This window comes from Engraulis encrasicolus, chromosome 19 (genome assembly GCF_034702125.1).
Source record: "Engraulis encrasicolus isolate BLACKSEA-1 chromosome 19, IST_EnEncr_1.0, whole genome shotgun sequence".
Taxonomy (NCBI): Eukaryota; Metazoa; Chordata; class Actinopteri; order Clupeiformes; family Engraulidae; genus Engraulis; species Engraulis encrasicolus.
Window position 1 is genome coordinate 3,735,599 of NC_085875.1, and position 17,207 is coordinate 3,752,805.

At 42.1% G+C, this 17,207-nt stretch overlaps 1 protein-coding gene and 1 long non-coding RNA gene across 3 annotated transcripts; one reads left to right on the forward strand and one right to left on the reverse strand.

Annotated features, from left to right (window-relative positions):
- Positions 1 to 245: 245 nt before the first annotated feature.
- Positions 246 to 11,725, forward strand: zfyve19 (zinc finger, FYVE domain containing 19). Of its 2 annotated transcripts, none has more exons than XM_063223975.1 (12): positions 246 to 505; positions 726 to 794; positions 3,498 to 3,619; positions 3,711 to 3,764; positions 4,034 to 4,200; positions 4,777 to 4,919; positions 5,335 to 5,446; positions 6,760 to 6,996; positions 9,229 to 9,302; positions 9,664 to 9,768; positions 10,081 to 10,271; positions 10,620 to 11,725. In XM_063223975.1, exons 2-12 carry the CDS (start codon positions 741 to 743, stop codon positions 10,699 to 10,701), a joined length of 1,341 nt encoding a protein of 446 aa, XP_063080045.1. In that variant the 5' UTR covers positions 246 to 505; positions 726 to 740; the 3' UTR covers positions 10,702 to 11,725. The 2 variants fall into 2 exon arrangements, with proteins under 2 accessions (XP_063080045.1, XP_063080046.1); XM_063223976.1 differs by lacking the exon at positions 246 to 505 and adding an exon at positions 512 to 629.
- Positions 6,801 to 10,168, reverse strand: LOC134469954 (uncharacterized). The gene is made up of 3 exons (XR_010039098.1): positions 10,079 to 10,168; positions 9,250 to 9,409; positions 6,801 to 6,899 (listed from the first exon to the last, which is right to left on the reverse strand). It is a non-coding gene; the product is annotated as an uncharacterized LOC134469954 (long non-coding RNA).
- Positions 11,726 to 17,207: the final 5,482 nt, after the last annotated feature.

Below are 17,207 nucleotides of genomic sequence, written 5' to 3' on the forward strand. Positions count from 1 at the left end.
CTGATTGGTTGTCCGGTTCAGTAGTAAGCCAATGGTAGCCACCCCAGCCCCTTCTTCCGCTTACTTCGATTTTTACCACGACTTGGATATTTGTTTGTCTAAAAAAAGATAGTCATTTTTTTTTTCTCTTCTTTTGGTACAAATTAGAGATTTTGTTTGTTTGTTTGTTTGTTTGTGTTGTCTTCAACAGCCGCTGAAGTTCCATGACCAGACAGTCGGTGGCGGTAATGCACAATGGTTGATTGCAGAGTGGCACTCTGATAAACCCGACAGAAGAAGAATGATATTTTTGTTTTCAAGAAACGCGTGTGCACTGTGCATTGAATGAAATGTGTTCACGGGATTCGACAGTTTGTTTACCCAGTTTGTGTCTGCGTGATATTAGAGAAAGGAATTGTGAACGCGGTAGCATGAGAGACAAGTAGTACAAACGTGTCCAAACTACATTTACCAGTGTCCACTGCCCCATACACAAAATACCCGACTCACTTCCTGTGTTTTCCTGGTAAGTGGCACTAGGATTAAATCATTTATTAAACGTTGTCTTACTGTGATTGAAACACAGATATGTTGGCAGTACAGTGCGCTATCAGTCTTTGACGTGAAGGTGCATGTTCTACAACATTCAGGTAAAACATGTTGTACAACATTCGGGTTAAAACAGTGTGTTTTGATCAACTGGGACATGGCCTAATGTCTTACTTTCCCGTTTCTATGTCTTACAGTCGTAATTTATCGACATGGAAAATCGCTGTTACGCCTGTGCTTCAAAATTTACTCTCTTCAGAAAAGAGGTGAGCAATTAAAGGTCAGATTAGACTTCAGCAACTGCGAGCGTGAAAAGTCGCGTGGGAGTGGCCACGAACCAATTTTGTATTCATGCATCTGCGAGCTCTGCGAGGTCCGAGGTCTCGTTGCCAGCCACATTTGAAATTGCGCGATTAGGCTACTTTCACTACATTGTAAGCACTGCGGTCATTATTAAGCAATGTTGCTTTCTATCCCGGTTAGCTAGGTATTTTCACACAAATTGCAAAGGCAATGCAGTGGTATCATTATTTGACATACCCAGTCTGTTTTCACGAGCAGAAAATGCAAGCATGTAAAGACTGTTGATTCTGCCGATGTGTGTTTACATTCGGTGGAGGAACGGTAGTAAAACCGCAGGCATTGTGCCACGAGTGTTCAACTGATGCATTGTTTGTTACTTAGCTTAGCTTCGTGTATTTACACACATTTACACACAAGGCATTAATAAAGTTTTTAACAGAATACAGCTCTGCTCTCGCAAACTACTGGCATTGCGCTGCCACAAGAACAGAACAAGGAAGTAGCGAGACGACCAATCATAGTGCCTTTTTGTCTGCGCACTCCGCGTCCGTCCGACGGATAGTTAGAATTTTTTCGAGGCGCTAGACGACGGGCGCAGAGCCTCTGAGAGGGGGGCGTGGACTCGCATAGACAGAAAACGGACGGACGCAGATTCTATGCGAGCGAAGCATAAATCTAGCTTTAAAGAGAAGTTGTGAACGCAGACGGTCGGTGACATGGTGAAAAAATGTCCAATATGTCAAGATCCAGAACAGATGTCGCTGCTCTTATGGTACTTACGGTACCTAATGTTCAACATGACACTTCTACCGTATTGCCTGTAGTAGAGTTGACTATTGCAGTGCCCTACCTCTAGGTCTTCCCCAAAATTCTCTCAGGCAGGTGCAACTAAAATGCTGCTGCTAGAATTTTAACTAAAACAAAGAAAAAAGATCACATTACTCCAGTACTTAGGTCATTACACAGACAATCGCCTTTTACCACCTCATTACATTCATGACACCATTTAAACCAAATTTGTTTATCTTGGTGTCATCAGACCACACATGGTCCTACAGTAGCAATCCATATCTTTACTCAGTTTGTCTCTGATGACGAGACCAAGATGAACAACTTGCTTTAGATGATGTCAAGCATGTATGGTGGTAAAAAGTGATTTGTTCAAAGAAGTGAGAAAGTGAGAAAGAAGTGAGAAAGTGTCCCACCTGTATGGCTTATGCTTTCCACCAATCTTTCACATTGTTCTTGGCTGACTCTATTCCAGACCTAGCGCAAAAAATCAAGTTGCTGAACTTGGGTTGATGGCTTGTGATCATCTAGTTTCCTCTTGATAACATTCCAGAGGTTTTCAACGCGGCTTGGGCCTGGTGTTTGGGCAGGCCATGACAGGGTGTGCATTCCAATATGCACACTCCCGTCCTCCACTTGTGCTTGTGGCCTCGCCCCGCCCCCTGGCCCCGCCTCTGTGGTCAGTGCTCATTTTCTGTTGTCAGTTATCATCATGAGGTCACAAGTGAACAAGGGAGGACGGAAGTCCGCAGATTGGAATCCACCCAGGGTCTTTATGTGGTCGTCTTTCATCCACACCTTGATTGACCACGCTGTGTGGCTTGAAGCATAAGTCCTGCTGGGAAAAAAACTGTCTCCAGAGCTTGGGGGCATTGTCAGAACAGAAGGAAGCAGGTTTTGGTCCGAGATAACGTTGTATGTGTGTATCTTCAGTCACATGTCCTTCGCAAAGATAAATCTGCCCAATTACAGCCTTGCTGGAGCACCCTCGGATCATCGCCAATTTTATCAATGTATTCAATCCAAAACCTGGTCATCTAGTTCAGTGGTTCTTAACCTTTTTTCTTAACGCACCCCCTTACCTGTGCCGAAGAGAAGTCGCGCACCCCCAACCCAAACTTCTACATGTGTATACATACTAAAAAATATTTTAAGTGATTAATTGCAATAATTCTTGCTTGGAACATTAATCAATACCTTAATGACTTTAAATGGGGACCAAACATGTTTTAATTTGGTCTTAAATTGGACTAAATATAATGTTCCCAAGCCAAAATTTTGGTCGCAACCTCAACATAATCAAAATCCCGCGCACCCCTTGAAATCTCAGGTGCACCCCCAGGGGGTGCCCGCACCCCAGGTTAAGAACCACTGCACTAGTGGTTAGAGCCCTAGAGAGATCTACAAACCACAGTATCTTGCACCTGCAGTGAACGTTTGCAGATAATCTGTGATGATCTGAGGGTGCTTCAGCAAGTATGGAATCAATTAGAATCAACTTTACGAAAGGTGCGCAACTGAAGACACATACAAAGTTAATGAGGATTGTCCTTTCAGCAGTACAATGCTCCAAGCCAAAAAACATTTGTAAATGGGCAGCATGAATTTGGGAAAGAAACGGCGAAAAATATTACAAAGTGTTGATAAACCATTTGATGTCAGACAAGGGGGAGGTGTCTGCAGATGACTGTTCTGAAATTCAGTCTCTTTTCCAGGTCAGTCCCACTCTGTTGTAGCCTGGGAACTCCCATACTGCCTTACGTTCTACACAATCGTTTCGATCTGATTAGGTCTGGCGTTAACCAGGCAAACTCTGTTGTAGTGTTCCTGGAAATCAGGCTGTAAAAACCTCATTGTTATTACTTGTGATTTTGCAGTTGGGCTGTAAAAACTGCGGACGGGCCTTTTGCTCTGGCTGCCTCACCTTCAATGCACTGGTGCCACGCTGCAACAACACTCAGCAGAAGGTCTGCAAGCAATGTCATGGCAATCTTACAAGGTGAGTTAGCAGATGAAGTAAATCGTATGGCAATGCTTGACATGCATTAATCTGTAATAATATATATTAATCGCTGATACGTTTGTTGTAGTGGTTTGCCCAAGAATAACGATGGCAGGTGGTCACCACCTGAAAACTACAAAAAGTAAGTGTTATTTTTTTGGCAGTTGTGTTTAGATTTTCTTTTAGTTCCAGGCACCCATGAATATTGTTTTGGTAAATATAGTTTTGGTTATGTCCATCTGCAGTTCAAGATAAATTGCTAAAAATCTAATGGCTAAAAAGCTAATTGCAATACGTACTGTCCTATGGGTTACATGTTACCCAACTCATTTGGAGGTTACCTTGCCTGACTCGCCCGACCTGTCTGCGGGAGCTTTGTTAAATTGTATGCCTTATTTTCTACCTTAACAGGAGGGTGGCTGCACTGGAATCAAAGCAAGCACAGCAGCCTCACCGCCAATCCGGCCATGGGAAGATTGGAAACCCTCCAGCAGGATGCATCCCTACCAAAGGCCTGAGCAAAGAGGACCAGGCGCTGGTGGAGAGGCTGGAAAAGCTGAAAGAGGACACAAAACCAAGTGAGGGCAAGATTACTTGCATCAAACCGGGCCGAATTAGAGTGACTTGGTAAAGCTGCGTAGTCACAAAGTCCTGGAGGGTCTGATATACAGTATCTTGTGACAAAGCTTGTTAGGGAGTTGATTTAGAGATCAGAGGGTTGCACATTCAAATCCCACCCTAACCAGTACTGTAGGTAATAGCTGATTGCCTTGAGCAAGGCACCTATCCTCACTGTACTGTAACCAATAGACTTTACCCAAATAACAAATTCACTTTGGATAAAAGAGTCTACTAAATGTAATGAAATGTAAGCAAAGGAAACCTGTTGGAATTACCGTGTCTAATGAAGTCACTTTGCACAAAAGTGTTAAGTGTAAACAGGGCTCTAAATTAACACCAGGTGACCGACCAAATGCTGGTGAAATTGAAGTTAGGCTGATAGAAAAGACCAATTTACTAGCCACTTTGACCCATAAGTGAGTGTTTGTTTGGCTAGTACAATTAACATCTACTAGCCATTTTGGCTGGTGACCCTGAGTGTAAATTAAGCTAAGGAAACCTGTTTGTATGACCTGTGTGTCATTTCTTCATAGAGTCGATCCCATCCGAGCGTGAGATTGCTGCACGGCTGGAGATACTGAAGGCCCCGACTAAGCCAGTGCCTTCCTCTGAGGAGATGCAGAACCGTCTAGCTGCTCTGCAGGACAAACCGCCTCCATCTCATGCACCACCGCCAGTACGTAATAACCTGCCATCTAGTGCTGCTTATAGGTTCACATACCCTGGCAGTACGTAATGATAATAACCTGCCATCTAGTGCTCTTCATAAGTTCACATACCCTGGTAGAATGTTGGGTAGTAATGGGTCGCTTGAGAACAAGCCATTGCTTTTGAGTGGGCACATAGCAAACCGTGTTCATGGGTAAAAAAGTGTTTAATGTACAATGTAAAATATTTGATGGTTATCAGTTTGCCTTTGATCCAAATAATCAAAATAATTGTGAAAGGGTCTTGAGAAAGACCGTTAACTCTGTAAAACAACAAAAAAGAGAATGATGGAAGGCAGTATGGAACAAAATATGATGGCATAGTTTAGTACCTTAGCAGCTGTACTGGTGTCTGCTGTGTGTCAAGCTGTAGTTCTTGTGCAGGTGCACCAGCCTCCCAACAGCCGCACACAGACGGAGCAGGCCAACGACCTCATGCAGCGCATGTCAGAGGAAGTGGCCATCGACGGTCACGGTCAACAGCCAGCCGATGAGGGTATGACAAACACTCAGTTGTTGTATTGGGTAGGGTGCGCACATTCAAAGTCACTTGTTGCAGGTGCCAGACAAAAGTGTCAGGCATTTGAAGAAGGTAGGCCTGCACACTGCCAATAAGCTCCAAAAAAATAAATGTTATTATTTTAAAAGCTTTTGAAATAATAATGTTATAGGTTTTGGAGCTTATTGGCAGTGTGCAAACACTCATTTGTTGAAATTATTTGTACTACTAGCCACCATCCACATGGCAACTTTTTGAGTGAATTCGATAAAGGTTTTTTTTTAAAAATCATTTTGCCCTTGCCTCCACATGGCATTGGACACATCTGTGGACACATCTGGCAACGTTACCGTCTGGCTGAGTACAACACATTTCTTTAGGCTAATGTGCCCTACAAAGCAAAAAGGCAGTAACTGCACAGAGGCCAAAACTGAGTCAGTTGACTTTAAAATGATGCTGCAATCCAGTACAAGTGTTTTTTGGGATATTACTGAAATGTGACCGTTTTGTTATTTGATATTACCACCCCTTTTCCAAATCAATCATTTTATTTATCTGTAGACTTTGATATATATGGCATTAAAGTTATAGTTAGTCATTTTAAACAGCAATACAGTTACTGCCTTTTTGCTTTGTAGGGCACAGTGTGCTGCAGTCAAGATTAATTTTGCATCATGGATATAGCATACGGGTACTTAGATTCATGCAAACGTGCAAGAAAAAAAAAAAACGATTACCTTTCTTCTTGACCTAAGGACAATTTACGTATGTGTTCCCTTGTGGATGATTGAGAACACTTTAACTTCAACTACTTTGTTTGAACGAATAATTTGAACATATTTTAAATGTCTCTTCCCAATTTTGATACTAAAGCCAGCATCCAATAGACTGTATCAGTAATTTCATTAAATAATCATGTTCAGATTACTGAAGAAGAGCAGACCAAGGCTACCTGTAGGCTCAGTCTTTTTGGCTTCTATCTCCTCTTCTATCTGTTTGATCTGTCTTTACCATAATCGAATGTCACTTAACCTTTAAGAGTGTACTGTCACACCGGTGTGACGGGAATGTTCGGGCAGTGAAAGTTCTATAGAATTCTGGGCGTCATTCAATACAATATGGAATTGTAGAATCTTGCATTGTTCTAGAACGCATTCTTTTTATAGAATGCTCAAAAACCCACACTCTTAAAGGTTAAGGGCAACAGTCATGAAATGTTCATGACATTGACACAATGTTTATGACGCGTCCATGACTGTGGCGCTGTGACACTGTTATTACACTGTCATGTCACCGTCTTTAATCCTCAGGCACGTCAAGTGGGTACCTGCACGATTTCAGCAGTCCGTCGGATGAGCAGTTAGACAAGAGTGATGTGGACGATGTACAGCAGGCCGCCCAGCAGCTGGAGGAGGAGAGGAGACGCGTGCTACAGGAGGCCATGATGGAGCTGGAGGCGGACAAGAGGAGGGAGCAACAGCATCAGGAGAGTGTGCTGGACATGGCCAAGAGGCTGGCACAGCTCAAGGGACAGGACCCCAACAAAGGTAGCTGGAGATTTTGTTGCCGTGTGTGTGTGTGTGTGTGTGCGTGTGTGTGTGTGTGTGTGTGTGTGTGTGTGTCAGGGCTTGACACTGGCACCTGCCAACCGGCCAAATGCTGGTAAACCTTGGCTTTGGCTGGTAACAATTTCAGTGCCACTAGCCAATTTGGCAGGTAGCCTATAGTTTAAGAATAGCCTATATTTTGCAGTTTGACCCTTGTGTATCAATTGTTTGTATTTCATTTCAAGAAAAAGCTCAGTTACTTTATTTCCTGTTGTTGGATTGATTTCCATGTAGAAAAGTGTACACTCATCTTCTTGCTTTACTATTTCATCTTCTGAGGTTAGATGATGACAAAGAAAAAAAAATCTAATTTGATAAAGAAAATGATCAGGATAAAGAAAAGACTCTAATTTGTGGCTAGTACGTAGAATAGCTGAATGGCTAGTGACTTGGGAAAACCACCAGCCACAATGGCCGGCAAGCTAAAAAAAATAATGTCAAGCGTGTGTGTGTGTGTGTGTGTGTGTGTGTTTTTCCACACATGTATAATATTTGTATAATGTACAATAATACAATATCTTCTTCAGCAGTTACCTCTGGCATTAGAAGTAAGATGTGTTTTAGCTAAGCCTTTAGTTTACTCAATGGGTTTCACAAGAGCCCAGGTGGAGTGTAAATACTTTCCGTGATTTTTGCATCTTTTTTGTTTAGGAAAAAGACATATTTAAAAAAAAATGTTACATGTGTAAAAGAGAAAAGGGACCACTATTATAGGATGTTCCATATGAGTAAGCAAACATACACATTCCTTGGATGCATGTGTGCTAGGGTGCATCAAAAGCCCCCTATGAAAAAATATTGCCTTTGCCCTACACAATGAGGGTCTGTCAATGACACGACACTGTCTACACAGTTGAGGTAAAAATTACACTGCGTTCCAAATTATTGTGCAAATGACATTTTTCACTGATTTTCCTAAATATGATTAATGTAAATGACAGGCATCATAATTTTCAAGTCATCCACTGTTATGAGTGCAAAAACTTAATCACATAACGGATGAAGTATTATTGCAGGATACTATTACATTACTGCATTATCAAGTTCTACAAGCCTGCTTGAAATCAGGTCCTACATTTTCAATGGGGATTTTGGATTATGTCTATATCTATATAAAACTTGATTGAATTCAAATACAGTATGGCCTATGCATGTTCTACTGTACATTGCATACGGTATACATACAAGTAAGGCACACAAGTAAATGTATAGTAGAACATTTTTACCCTAGGGCCAAGGCAATATCTTTTCATAGGGGGCGTTTGATGCACCCTAATGTGTGCCTTACTTGTATGTATACCGTATGCAATGTACAGTAGAACGTGCATAGGCCATACTGTATTTGAATTCAATCAAGTTTTATATAGATCTTTTTACACCGTCGAGGTCAAAATTATTAGACCCCTGTATGAAATTAAAATGATCAAGATAATGTGTAATACGTTTAATTTGGATATTTTATTGTTACACCAAGTTTTTTTTTAGTAAAGGTGTTCTTTTGGGATGATGGCCCCAAATCCCAGTAGGCCTAAAAACAAGCTACAGTATGACAAACAAGGTAAGGGAGCGAGCAGGGTGCACAGCAAATGCACACTGGATTTTATGAAATGTGAGGGAAGGCGCATCCTGTTATTGATCTGCATGGCTAGCATGTGCTCTATAAATCGTATTAAGGTTTTGAGTGCCTCGCTAATTTCTTCAAATATCAGCAGATTTTTCAAAATAATGTTCAGGAGTTACAAATTTATGAAGTGGAAGATGCTCTGAGTTTGGAGTTTCCAGCAGTGCAATGATATTGCACTGATCAAAATTCACCAAGCAGTTCATGCAAAAGCGCCTGAAAAGGAACGAGACCGTAACATAATCGAAAATCCCCATTGAAAATGTAGGACCTGATTTCAAGCAGGCTTGTAGAACTTGATAATGCAGTAATATAATAGTATCCTGCAATACTACTTCATCCATGATGTGATTAAGTTTTTGCACTCATAACAGTGGATGACTTGAAAAGTATGATGCCTGTCATTTACATTTACATCATATTTAGGAAAATCAGTGAAAAATGCCATTTGCACAATAATTTGGAACGCAGTGTAATTTTTACCTCAACTGTGTGGACAGTGTCGTGTCATTGACACACCCTCATTGTGTAATGGCTCTCTGTCTTCATAGTCTCTTTGGACTTCAACCAACCGGACAGTGATGAGGAGACGGAAGAGGAGGCCATGCAGAGGGTCCTGAAGATGGTTAGTACAACATCTTGGTTCTATGTCATTGGTTCGACAGCCTAGCCTGGGCGAAGTCGACTGAGGAATCCGTCTCAATGGAGGGTGGGAGATGGTCTGATCTTACTCTGCCATTTAATAGATTAGATACAAGAAGGAGAGCGTGCTCAAGTTGTATGGGGCAAATTTGAAATTACTACATATTTCCCATATTTAACATTGATATTCTGGCTTTGCACTATTCTCCATCTTATGTACGGATTGAACGTTTTGAAAATGGCAGCATTTTGTTTTTTTATTCACACAATACCAAGTGTCCAGACTTTTTTATTATGAAGTTGTATTCTTTCTCTGTAATTTGTTGTGTTTTTTTATCATTTAGATGTCAGAGGAAGCAGCGTTAGATGAGATGAGTGGCTACAACAACATCCCGCCTCGGAACACAGGGCCTCGAAACAACGAGGGGAATAAGACCACTAAGAGCAAGGTACAGCAGCAGGAACATTCTTGAATCCATCTGTGCAATATTTATGACATTTCAAGTGAATCTAGAATAGATTTTTGTTGTTGCTTAGGACCAAATAGGTGGATATTAATATTATGAGTAAGAAGCCCCTGTTTTAACCCTTTGAGGAGTAAGGGCTTTCCCCCCCGTTCATTTAGAATTTTACAAGAAAATTCTACAGATCCCGTAGAACTGTGTTAAAACTCCGCAAAGTGAGATGACAACAAAGTGACATCATAGTGAGAGCTCAAAATTTTGGCTGAATTCTGAGCGCAAGTGATCATCTCCTCACAGGTTCTGGCGCAGGGTGGTGTTCAGTCCTGTAAGCCCAGGCCAGCTGCGACAGCGTCTGCTCTCCAGCGGTCCAACAGTGATGATGATGATGATGATGCAGAGGAGTTGCCATGGTGCTGCATCTGTAACCGGGATGCCACTATCCGTTGCCATGGCTGCGATGGAGACCTATACTGCCGTCGCTGTTTCGGGTGAGTTCAATGTCACCACTTTCGAAACTTGCCTGATATATTTCTTTCTTTATTTTCAGAATAAGTATAATATACAGTAAATACATGTATAAAGTATGATGCTCATATGTGACTAAGCTATACATTGAATCTGCTGATATGATGCTGATACAGTAATTGAGCATACATTTAGCACTTGCCAAGAAAGCCCACCAAAACAACATTAATCTGGAAAGGAGTCGTAAAAGCCTGTTTATTTACAGTTAAACACAGTTAAACATATCCATGTAACATGTGTGACTAGCATACCAGAGCATGACGTGATGAATATGAGTGACTCTTCCTAATGGCTGTTTTATTCTCCTGCAGGGAAGGACATGATGAGTTTGACATGAAAGACCACCGCACATCCAGTTACTCTTCTACAAAAAAAGGCAAGAAGAAGTCCTGAGAGTAGAGTAACACGATTACACGTTCTTAACACATTGACTCCCACTATGACATTGGAATTTAATTTATCCTCTAAACTCCTGGGGTCTGTTCGACATTTTCTTTTAACAGTCATAGAATATTTTGTGTTACACATAAGGACTCATAACAGGGCTTGTTTGAAAGGTTTACATTGGTGAAATCCATATCCTTGTTGGTATCGTTGTTCCAAAGTTAAGCCATGCTAAACAAGGGTTAATTTAGCTAAAAATAGCAGTTTATTGAAATTGAGATGAACTGTTATTTTGTGACATAATATTAATAATAATGATAATAATAATAATAATAATAATAATTGCATTTTATTTAAAAGCGCCTTTCAAAACACTCAAGGACACTGTACAGAGATGAGCAATAATACCAAGACAAACCACAATAAAGGTCCATTAAGTCATAAAGAATGAAACCAATGAGTTTTGACATATGCACTGTTTGACTCTCTGAAGTTCAAGTTGAGAGTCTAAATGTATTTTCACACCCCAAGAAGAGGTCCAGTCGCTTCCAAGTAAACCATTTGAATGAAAAGACGCCTGGATCAGCCCTAGTGTTGTTACAGCCACATCTTCTGAAGTGCTAGCTACTAATGGCTTCTGCCAGGCATTTGCCATTCTACATACAAAAAAAGTAGATGCACGCACCATTAAGCTGCTTACTGATGCTACTACATGTTGCGCCATTTTTCACTCCAAACCTCCATTGTCACACTTAACTTTGAAAATTTGAAAATTGATGACCGCAAAAACTCCCATGTCCTTCTGTACGTCCATCAGTAGCAAAACATTGGCAAGACGGCCTGTTTTGATTCCCTACCCTACGAGACTTGACGTGACGTGATCTGGAAGTGCATGATTGGATACTTCGTTCAGCTGTAATAACACTATTGCATTGTGATAAAATGCCCAGGTGAAATATACAAATCGTAACTTTGTAGTAGGAGTTTTGACTTTGTAGTTTTGTTCATGATCTATGTCAGTTCTGTTCATCACAGACTTGCATTAGAATGCATTAGAATGTCTTCTGTATATGCGTAATTTAACATTTAAATGTAAAAACGTATTTTTACCCTTTGGGAGTCAACGCATGGCCGTAACAAAACACAATTTTACCGTCATGGGAGTTAATGTGTTAACACTGAATTTGCAGTTGCATAATACCAAAGTATGTGGGCAGAATTTTGTAAGTTCAGAGGGCCTACAGTATTTGCCTCATTACATTGCGAATAAATCATGTGTTGCCTTGAAACAGTTGTTTGTGTTATCATGGTCAGCAAAGTAAGAAAGCCCACAATGCAATTCAAATGCCGGACATCCGGAGTCATCATGCAATATGGAGTCACATTTTTTATCCATCATGGCGTCGCACCTATTGCTCATGCGCACCGTGTTCTCAGGCTACGTCTCCGTTCTACACCATGGCCAATGCATTTTTCAGGGACATTTGGTTATAATCCATGTCCATGTTTTTATGCAGTTGCAGCATAGGAATTGAATCACACCCTCATCAAGGCAGAAAAGCTGTGTTGTATGCATGTTTGTGCTGGACTACTCCTGGATGCAACTGCTAGGGCTGTTGTTATAGTATTATTCCAGACTGTCACCAAAATGGATCCATTAGTTACAATCTAGTCCCACATAATCCAAATGTGCTTGTTTTACCTGTCCAGTTCAACTGGACGATCATTCAACCAGCCAATCACCTGGCTGAATTGGACAGGTAAAACAAAGTCATTTGAAATATGTGATACTGGATTGCTCACACACAGGCTGCTTACATACTTAATCCAGGTTGGCTCAGTCTTCTGTCTATTTTGAACGTGGAACAGTAGGTTACCTACCCCCCTATAATATTGTAGGCCAGTCCCTAAAGAAAAAAGACAAATAAACAATTGCTTCGGGCCATGGGGACTGTTGGTCCACCGGGAAAATTACCTTTATGCCAAATTACCAGTCCAGACCTGGTCTGTGGTAATTATTTTATAGCGATTTATTGCTGTCACATTGATTCCATGTAGATAATTGATCAAACATTAGAAACAAATTTCAAAGAGGTTTCCCAACACATACTTTTTTCTATAACTTTTCCAGGACCTGGAAATTGTATTTTAAAATTCCACAACTTCTCTTGGTGTTTCATAACCGTAGGAACCCTGTGTGCATGAATGGCTGTCCTCTGTTGGCGTGTTCAGGTTAACAGCGAACCGTGCCGTGCCTGTTCACACACCTAGGGTGCATCCCAATATGTGTCCTTGCCTCCTCCACTTGTGCTTGTCTCCTCGTCCCGCCTCCTGGCCCCTCCTCCGTGGAGAAAACGATAAAGTTTCCCAGCTGTCAGCCTCGCCACAACAACTTTTGAGGGACTGTTTTTCATTCACCATCCCAATTGCAAATGAGAAAAAGACTTTACAATTGAGCTTTTGCAAGATATTGAAATATAATGCTGTTGTCAGTGATGTCATCATGACGAGAAGCAAGTGGAGGAGGCAAGTGGAGGAGGCAAGGTCACATATTGGGATGCACCCCTAGGCTCCAACTGGCCGCATGTTCACTCTGCAATTGTGAGTATTCAGGCACCGGAAAAATTGGTTTACGATGCAAACTGAAAAATACTTGGTTGATGCCATGATGATGAACTTGTGGTTATTTCTTCTTTTTACAATAATTTTACCTTAATATGTGAAATATGTTATACAGTAGCATACCTGCCGACCATTACGCATTTTGTGTAGCAGATACGGATTTTGACATCAAACTACGGCGCTGTCACTTCAAAATACGGGAAAAACCAATAGCAAAGTGTGTTCATGGGCCCAATACATTGCTCTATAGACTTGCAACCAGACAGAGCCATAGATAGCTGGCACTGGCCTTTCCATTGGCCAGCAACGTGTGGGGGGGAAATATTGACCAATCAGAGTGCTAGTTTAGAGGTCTTCATTTGTTGTCCATCAGCAGTCGAGGCATCAGCTGCCGATAGAAAGTTTGCTTGGAAAACACACAAGCAGAGAGACTGAGTAATATAGTCCTATAATCTCTGACACAAGTGTCCTCCTCCTGTCATCATGTATTATCCATCTTGGTACTGTCGCTGTAGTTTTACAAGTGAGCACCGTCAAAATCACCGTTTCAAAGGTAAATGGGCTTTGAGAAAGGTGACTGCATGTATGGGAATAGTGAATTGCGTCCAGTTGCTAAATTCGTAAACTTATGAAAATAAATAAAGGCCGAGGTCTGTCGTAATGGTTCACCCAATGTTTCGCCGTATTTGACGGGAATATGTTGTTGCTTGTTTGATATTGGACCGAAACGAGATTACTTCCGAATGAGAAAATGTGTCGATGACTGCGCTATAAATTAGCAGATTAGCAGCAAACTAAATTCGGTTTCCCTTTGCGTCGGATCATTTTAACTCGGGGAAAATAAAGCGATATTTCTAACGGTTGTGCTCGGAGTACATCCGTAACCTACCATGACACCGTATAGGAATACTGTTCCCCCCCGAGTCGTGACCAGTGGCGGAACAATTGCACACAGGGCCCCAGGGCAAGACACTTGTAGGGCCCCCTCTACAGCTTGCCAAGCTCACAGTAGGGCCCCCACCACCAATACAGGAGGGCCCTGGGCCCAGGGGCAAGTGCCCTGCTCGCCCCCCCTATAGCTCCGCCTCTGGTGTGACCCATTCTGTGAACAAGTGTAACAGGTCGTGCGTCATACCAAATATGCATCACTCCACGACTACTATCCGTAATCACGTATGGCAATCTATTAATAAAATCAATTCTCCTATCATCATATATGTGCCGAACAGTGAACAATAGCCAACTCATGGCGGCAGATGAGGGTAGATAGGCCTACTATTATGCAGAGAAGTACAAACAAGAAGCGTGCATGCCCCTAAGTTAGTGCATGCCCCTATACGTCCCAAGAGCAATGGCCATTAAAGGGTGGTTAAAAGGTGGTTTATGCCTCGAGATCAGCGTCACTGCATCATGATGCAGTGAGCCGCGCAGTTAACGTAGTGAAGCCCCCCCCATCACGCAGGTACTCTGGGGCACCTCCCCAAAATTGTGTCTCGACGCAGGGAGCGACGGCGTGAAAGGGCGAAAATAGGTCACTGATTGGTCCTCTCGACCAGCCTGCTCTGTCCTCGAGTCGAGAACAAGCGCTACTTCCTTGTTCTAACCTTCGTCGGTCTACGGACTGTGAGCTCTTCATTAAATAAGTTGCCCGTGCTTTGTTGTTTGATTTATTTACACGAACCAACGACAACACATGCGCTTGCAAGTTATGACGCTGAAGTTATTTGGACAGTTGAACAGTGGTTCCGAGGTCGAGGAAACATTCCGCTTCGTCCTCGACAAATGAGCCACTTCTTTGTTCCAAACTACTACTGTGGCTGCCAGTGCGATCAAACATGCACGTGATATAAAGATTGAATGTTTCATTTTCATTCTCGTCGAGTCTGTGATGCTAAAAAACAACCGACACGTCTAGTTTACTCTTTGTATTGAAGGCAGTTTCAGCGTGGAATGACATCGCGCAGACCGTGCTTCAAAACAGGGCATAAACAAGAATTAACTGCATCATGGCTGCGTCAAGCTCACTCTGTGGCACAAGTAGGAAGCATAACTGAGCCTTTATGCCTCGAGATCAGCGTCACTGCATCATGATCTGAGATATATTGTAGTAAGGGGAGATAGGACGGGTCCATAGAAATTAACGGTGAAGATTCGTAACGCAAATATGGCGTCTACCCGCACATCTCCCGCCTTTCTGGTAACAAGAGCCAATGTGCCTGCTGAGCTGCGTTGCCAGTGATCCAATCATCTGGCTGCATCGGCGCACGCGAAATTATGCACATGCTCAGTTTTGAAAAGCCGTTGCTCTCGTGCCGTTATGGAACTACTGCGCCTGCGCTCTGTCAAAAAAAACCGTGAGAAAAGTGGCTCAAAAAGCTTTATTTTGACTCGTATGACACAACCAAGTAGTCTAGATTGATCAGTTTTTCACGGTCGTTTCAAATATATGGTTTTCACAACCGCTGGGTTCCCCTCCGTCCTATACTCAGTTTCCCCATTCATTTTTCCCATTGACTCTCAGATCTGGTCTACTTAATCGCGAAATAGCACCCCGGAGGCGTCACCAAGATGGCCGCTATATGTCCCCTCTCATTCTAGAATCTCTCTGTCATGATGCAGTGAGCCGCGCAGTTAACGTAGTGAAGCCCCCCCCATCACGCAGGTACTCTGGGGCACCTCCCCAAAATTGTGTCTCGACGCAGGGAGCGACGGCGTGAAAGGGCGAAAATAGGTCTCTGATTGGTGCTCTCGACCAGCCTGCTCTGTCCTCGAGTCGAGAACAAGCGCTACTTCCTTGTTCTAACCTTCGTCGGTCTACGGACTGTGAGCTCTTCATTAAATAAGTTGCCCGTGCTTTGTTGTTTGATTTATTTACACGAACCAACGACAACACATGCGCTTGCAAGTTACGACGCTGAAGTTATTTGGACAGTTGAACAGTGGTTCCGAGGTCGAGGAAACATTCCGCTTCGTCCTCGACAAATGAGCCACTTCTTTGTTCCAAACTACTACTGTGGCTGCCAGTGCGATCAAACATGCACGTGATATAAAGATTTAATGTTTCATTTTCATTCTCGTCGAGTCTGTGATGCTAAAAAACAACCGACACGTCTAGTTTACTCTTTGTATTGAAGGCAGTTTCAGCGTGGAATGACATCGCGCAGACCGTGCTTCAACAGGGCATAAACAAGAATTAACTGCATCATGGCTGCGTCAAGCTCACTCTGTGGCACAAGTAGGAAGCATAACTGAGCCTTTTTTTAGCCCCCGTCCCTCAGTATAGCCACTATATGACGCATTTTGTACCGAATGAATGCAAGTGTGATTTTGATGTTAGCCCCCAAGGCAACCTGATATTATCCTAGTTTAGATAACACTTGTCTTTATCTTTTTCTCTACTCTGCTGATGCTTCTTCGCAGTAGGTGACAACATTACCATTTATTAATATTGGGGGAGATGATGTAAGAATCATTACAATTCAACTTTTTGTTCATTAAAATCACTGAAATGCCTCTGTATTATAGAATCAAAGTATACATTTTCCTACATGTACCTTCTACAGCCAAAAAAATAATCAGCAAAAAATGCTTCAATTTCATACTCAATTCCAGCTCCTTAACACCCCCCAATTGACCAAATGCTCTGTTTGGCTGGTACATAGGATAACTTAATAGGCCTATAGCCACTTACTAGCCAGACTGGTGGTATGTTTGACTAGTAAGATTAACAGCCATATTGGCTGGTGATCAATAAAGTTAATTTAGGGGCCTGAATTCCAGCACACTATATCATAGCATTTTATTGGTGTTATGGTGTGAAACAAAAAAAAAACATCTTCCATGAAAAATTAATAAATTATGGTAGTTCAAAGCACTGTGAAGAGCAAGATAAA

What these genes read in the sequence shown, in the direction of transcription:
- zfyve19 (XM_063223975.1), top strand. Translation starts at nt 741, where the DNA reads ATGGAAAATCGCTGTTACGCCTGTGCTTCAAAATTTACTCTCTTCAGA. An exon ending in GAAAGAGGACACAAAACCAA is followed by an intron (nt 4,201 to 4,776) that starts GTGAGGGCAAGA and finishes ATTTCTTCATAG; the next exon opens with AGTCGATCCCATCCGAGCGT. An exon ending in GGGACAGGACCCCAACAAAG is followed by an intron (nt 6,997 to 9,228) that starts GTAGCTGGAGAT and finishes CTGTCTTCATAG; the next exon opens with TCTCTTTGGACTTCAACCAA.